Source organism: Lucilia cuprina, chromosome 6 (assembly GCF_022045245.1).
Source record: "Lucilia cuprina isolate Lc7/37 chromosome 6, ASM2204524v1, whole genome shotgun sequence".
NCBI classification, from domain to species: Eukaryota; Metazoa; Arthropoda; class Insecta; order Diptera; family Calliphoridae; genus Lucilia; species Lucilia cuprina.
Window position 1 is genome coordinate 57,942,982 of NC_060954.1, and position 6,266 is coordinate 57,949,247.

The window sequence follows — 6,266 nt, forward strand, 5'->3', positions numbered from 1 at the left end:
AACTAACTAACTAACTATATAAATAATTAACTTTATGTAATTTTCTGATTTTTTTTATCAATATTATTATTGATTTAAATTTCTTTTTATATTTTTTTTTAAATTTTACATTTCACAAAAGTGATATTTGCAAAAAAGCAGCTGTTTATTGTTTATGTTTTGATTGAAAAGTTGGTAATACTAACAAAGTTAATCATAAATCCATAACTGAAACACAAAATCATCGGTTAAAGTCTGCCTAAATATGTTTCGAGTTTAATCTAACAGCAAGTTAATCCTAGTTTAATTGAGTAATAAGAAACCCTACTTAAATAAAAAATAAAAATACCACTTATTCCCTCAAAATTATACTAAATTAATAATTAATATATATAATTATTCAAAAACGCATGTACCGGGAGCAACCTCCTTAGCCTACATCTTTTCTCGTTATACTAAAATCTGGTTTTGTTTTTATTTACTTTATATTCAAACCATAAATCTATAAAGTTCAAAATTCAATAAACCAGTTTAAAAACCAGTTTAAGCTGCTTGGAAAAATCGCTTTTCGAATTGATTAAAAATAACAGTACATCTGACAATTGTAATACATATAAAGAAACATTGTAAAGTCAGAAATCTACTATTACAATTTCAACACAAACTGGCAGTATATGAAGGAAAAAAGTACATATGGTCTATACTTAGAATTACATAGATGATTATATTACAAAAAAATCTGACCGTTATCAATTGCAAAAAAAAGACAAAACACTTTTTTAGAAATTATTTTTAATATATTGAAATATGTATGTTTTGATTGGTTATAAGTAATCGTAAGAATAAAATTAAAACACAATCATCTTTAGACGAAGTCGAAGGCTCAATTTGTATTATTATGTTTATTTTTTCAGAAAAATATTAAAACCGGTTTAAAGCGGTTTCTGAAATCCTTTCTTTCTTTATATTTTTCTTTATAAATCCCCCTTGTCTTATCGCTGAAATTAATTTATATTTTTCGGTTCGACATGATTTAATAGTTTATTATTATTTTTTTATTCATTTATAAATACTAGAATGTTGGCGTGATTAGTGAAAAAAACACTTTGTTAAAATCCAGACTTAAATCATGACTTTTGGAAATTATGTTTTCAAAATAATTTAGATTCATCACCCCCTCTATTGAACTAAAGTGAGGGCGATGTTGAAAGGAAATCCGGTATAATCTGCTTTTGTTGATTTTGAAAATTTTTTGTTTGTTTATGAAATGGAATATTTTCACATAAAAATAATTCAAATTTTTATTAGAGTTCAGAAGGTTAAGTTGTTTTTTTTTAAATAAATAAATAAATATTTTTCTGGACATTTGTCTTATTTATAAAAGAAGTAGACCTTGTGGGAAAATATTATAGTATTAGTTTTTTTTTTTGTTAAATATGATTTATACGATTATTTTTGTAATTTTTTTTTTTTAAAAAGGTACTTTTTTTCAGATGTGATTCCAAACTATTTTTGACATCTGTTTTCAGATGAAGATAATCTACATTCTTTGTTTTAATCTAGTTTATTCTATATTTTGTGTTTTTAAGTAATCTGTAACGTTATAGCTTAATTTAACTGCGTGTAATTGGCCAATTAAACCTAAGTTAAAATGAGTAATAAAAATGGATTTGAAAAAAGAAAGAATTAATATTTTATGTAAGTAGTAATTTTCTGATTTGTTTTTATTAATATTATCATTGTTTTTAAAGATTTTTTTAATTTTTTCTAAAATTTTAAAAAAGTGTTATTTCCAAAAAACAGCTGTTCATTGTTTATGTTTCTGAGTAAAAAGTTGGCAATACTAACAAAGTTAACTGACTTTAAATCCATAACTAAAAAACGCAATTATCGGTTAAAGTCTGCCTAAATTTGTTTGGACTTTAATCTAACAGCAAGTTAATCCTAGTTTAACTGAGTAGTAAGAAACTTGCCCTAAGTGGTTGTGCTTATAATATTATAATTTTTTAATACGTAATTATGGATCTGTTTCTGAGTAAAAAGTTGGCAATGCGAACAAAGTTAACTGACCTTAAGAAACTAAAAAAAAACACAATTACCGGCTAAAGTCTGTCTAAATTTGTTTTGACTTTAATCTAACAGCAAATTAAGCCTAGTTTAACTGAGTAAGAAAATAGAAAGAAGTCGAAAAAAACTCAAAAAATTGCAACAAATAGAAAAAATATAAATAAAATTTTTTTATTAATAACAATAATAAATAATAATAATAATATAATGTTAAATGGCAACATTATAAATTTACGCTTCTGGCAACTTTATAAAATTTAACTCTGGTCGGAAAAAGTCGAAAATAGTCGAAAAAAGTCGGAAAGTCGAAAAAAGTTAAAAGTCGGAAAAAGTCGGATAAAGTCGAAAAAGTCGACTATTTTTTTAGTCGACTTTTAATTAAATGAAAAAAGTCGAAAAATCGACTTTTAACTAAATGCAAAAAGTCGAAATTCGAAAATTCGACTTTTCATAAAATGCAAAAAGTCGAAATGTCGACTTTTCATAAAATGCAAAAATTCGAAAAGTCGACATTTTGTTTCAACTATAAACCCTAGTTTATATAAACTCCTTCCGTAGGTAAGTTGTTAGTTTTCTATTCTTGTAGACCGGAGGACTTGGGTTCACTTCCCACCTGAGGCACTAGTAAAAGAGCGCTTAACGGTCCCTAAGGCTAGATGTATTTTTTTCGGATTTAATGTACTTATGTATATAATTCCTCCTTTTGAACTAACTAACGTACAAATTAATTACCTAACGGGTTTCAATAGATATAGTTCCCGGATTTGAATATGATATTTCAAGAAAACGCATTAATTTTAGAAAGGAAATAAACACCAAAAAAAATTTACTTTTGGGAAAAATCATTTTGAATATGTGTATAATTTATATAGAATTTTTAAAAAAACTTAGTTTTATATTTAAAAAAATCTAAACAAAAAATTATAAATCGTAATATTTAAGCAAAAACAAAATAAACTTAAAATTCTTATTCATACTCACATTTTTGCAACCGCTTTCAAAAAGGAATTTAAAAATATTTGTTTTGTTTCATATTTTTATTAATGTCTATTTAATTGTTTTATTAATTTCACTTCTTTTAAAGTTTATTTTCTTTTTTTTCTTTTCTTGTTCAAATAACACTATCTCTCTAACACTTTGGTGTGAATAATAAAAATATTGTGATTAAAAATGTTGGTGGAATATAATTTCATGTGTTAAACGCTAGACAATCGAAATTATTTTAAATACGAAACATGCATGTGCTTACGAATTTATAGGCTAAAAAATAATAATCTTATTTATAAGAAAAAAATCTCAGTATTCTATTTGGATGAGTTTTTTTTTGTATATATATTTTGAGATAATTTCAAAAGTACACATTAGCAAAATAGTCAAAGGGAAGTCGAAAAATAACTCAAGATTCTGGAAAATTTGTTTGGTATATTTGAGTAATTTGAAACTTGAATAAAATTGTTGTTAAATTAAATACAATTCGAGAATACTTAAAGCTGTAATACACGTTTGTCAGATCTTACAACATTGTCAGTAAAATGTGCAGTTAATGTCTAACAATCTCAGATTTATAATGGACTTATAATTAAACACGGTGCTGATGTTTGTAACACCTAAAAATATTGGTCCTACACTCACCTTAAAGTATACCAATCGGCTAAGAATCACTTTTTGGGTCTATCATTTGACCCTGATTGGGCCTTTTTTGACCCCATACAAACTCCCATTCAGAAATTGACTTGAACATCAAAATTTATTTATAAATACTAATAACACGTTTAAATTATACATAAGTAAATTTGAAGTAGACGTGAATTCCTCTACCAAAATTTATAAATATGGTCCAATATTTACCCGTATTCCATTATGAGGCCTCTTGTAAAAACGCTGAAAAACCCTGGTCTCAAAATATAATGTTTTCAGGCCAAACTTTAGGTGAAAGATTAGGGATTAAATTAAAATTAATCTTCGAAAGTTGTTTTTAAATACTAGTTTAAGCGTCCAATAGAGATGGTTTAAACTTGAGCAATAAATGCAAAAATGTAAACAGCTGATGCAAAAAAATACAACTTTTATTAAAATAAACATTAAAATCATTAATTTTCCGATTAGTACATATTATGGGGACTAATATATTTTTTGTTTTAAATTTAAGTTTTAATTACTTTTCTTCTTTTTTACACAACATGCATTATTTTAATAATAGTGACGTTTTCTATTGCTTTGTATGGCAACACTGCAAAGTTTAAACTTGTACTTAAAAACATCAAATAATTTTTAAAAATTATAGTGACTTTTGGATTTTTCATACAAAAACGAGATTTGTCACAGATTTTCGCTGATTTCTAGTAAAAATGCTTTTCTAGTCGAGTTTAGGTTTTTCGTACTACTTTAAAACTATTCTTTAACAAACAAATTAAATTAAATAAATTGCTTTCAAATATAACGGTTTTATTAATAAAAATATTTTGCTATAATATTTATAAAAAACAACGTTGCCAACTCTAATTTCACAACAACTAGCTTTACCATATATTATTTATTCCAATTACAAAACAAGCAGCTTTTGTATATAACTTCATGTATTGTCAAATTCTGACGTGTTTGCTCAATTTGTTTTCATTCGTGAATTTCATATCGAACGGGGTGTAAATTATTGCGGATAGAAAAAAGAAATACGATTAAACATAAAACGAATTTCCAACAAAAAATTTTAATTAGCAAATTAACAAGTGTAAATGTTAATTTTACCTAAAATAATTACACAATATTTAAGATTTGCAATAAATATTTAAATTTGTATGCAAAATTATTAGTTCTAACTAAAAGAGAAAGTGAAAAAAATACAATTTTTGTGTAAATTTTTTTCATTTATTAAAGAAGAAGAGTGAAAAAATAGCGGAAAAGATAAAGAGAAATAAAAGTGTGTCTCGCCTGAGTGGAAAATGTAATGGGAGTAGTTGTGTGAGTGCGTATTTGTGTGTATGTTTCTTAAAAACAAAAAGAATTATAAAAAAGCAAATAAGAAAAAAATTAGCAAAATATTAGAAAAAAGCCAAGTTTTTATGCAAAAATTAAATTTATAGCTTATAACAAAAATGGGTACAACTGCAGAAATGATTGTTAATAAAACTAAAAATATAACAAATAATGAAAATGCTACAAAAACAAATGACCCTATTTTGGAAACCTCTAAACCAGAAACAGCACCTCACAATAATACAACAATAACATCAATAGCGGAAATAACAACTGCTGCTAGTACAACAACAACAATTACTACTACAAATAACACCACCACCCACATTACTAATACGGAAAATGAAACAGAATGTACGGCGGCACAAAATATCAAATCATTACCCAAAGCATCACCACCTCCACAAGTTATTATTATACCAGCCAATAGTGAAGCTTCCACAGCGGCCACAAATGCCGCCAAGAAAATACGTCGTGCATTTTCTATGCCACGCAATCCTTTTCGTTGGTCGCATAAACTAAAAACAACAACTGCAGATCACAAGACTAACGGAAGAGTAACTCAAGATTCTGGAGGTGGTGAGGTAAAAGGCGGAGGTTCCAGTGGTTTAACAGGATTTTCTTCTATTACTAAATCCTACACATTATCTTCATGTGTAGGTGGAAAAAGAGAAAGAGCTGAAAGTTTTGTATCCCTTAATAGTAATGATGACAATTATATCCCCACCACTAATACTAACAATAAAGAAACCCAGCAAACGCAAGCTGAGGAAAATGAAAAATCGAAAGCAAGCATAGCAAAAAGTTCAACAACAACTACTAAGAAGTTTAACACAAAATCGAATACAATTAATGGAGTTTCAAGTCTAACAAATTCCTCAACCCTGGCGACCGGTGCATCATTATTCTCAACTTTACCGGCTGGTGCTAGCAATAGTGGCAATAGTAATAGTGCCAACAATAACAATCGAGTCTTTAGACGTTCATCATTTAGGAAATTTTTAAATCGTATTACCCAGCATATGACTGCTTCGGTGAGTGATTATTTTGAAATATTTAATTAAAAATTCTACTATTGTGGGGTATGCTGGAATGTATCGTTCATTCTCTAGTTACTTTTGGCGCTGATCAAGTTCAAGTTTAGTTCTAGTACAGTTCTAGTTTAGTTATAGTTCAATTCAAGTTCAGTTCTAGTTCAGTTTTAATTCAGTTCTAGTTCAGTTCTAGTTCAGTTCTAGTTCAGTTCT

At 27.0% G+C, this 6,266-nt stretch overlaps 1 protein-coding gene across 2 annotated transcripts in view; it reads left to right on the top strand.

Annotated features, from left to right (window-relative positions):
• Nucleotides 1–4,675: 4,675 nt before the first annotated feature.
• The window catches only part of LOC111687179 (uncharacterized protein DDB_G0283357-like), a 15,386-nt gene continuing 13,795 nt past the window's right edge, over nucleotides 4,676–6,266 (top strand). For both annotated transcript variants that reach the window (XM_046955359.1, XM_046955358.1), the window contains exon 1: nucleotides 4,676–6,053. In XM_046955359.1, the coding sequence (XP_046811315.1) occupies nucleotides 5,139–6,053 (915 nt within the window). In that variant the 5' untranslated portion in view covers nucleotides 4,676–5,138. The remainder of the gene's footprint in view (nucleotides 6,054–6,266) is intronic.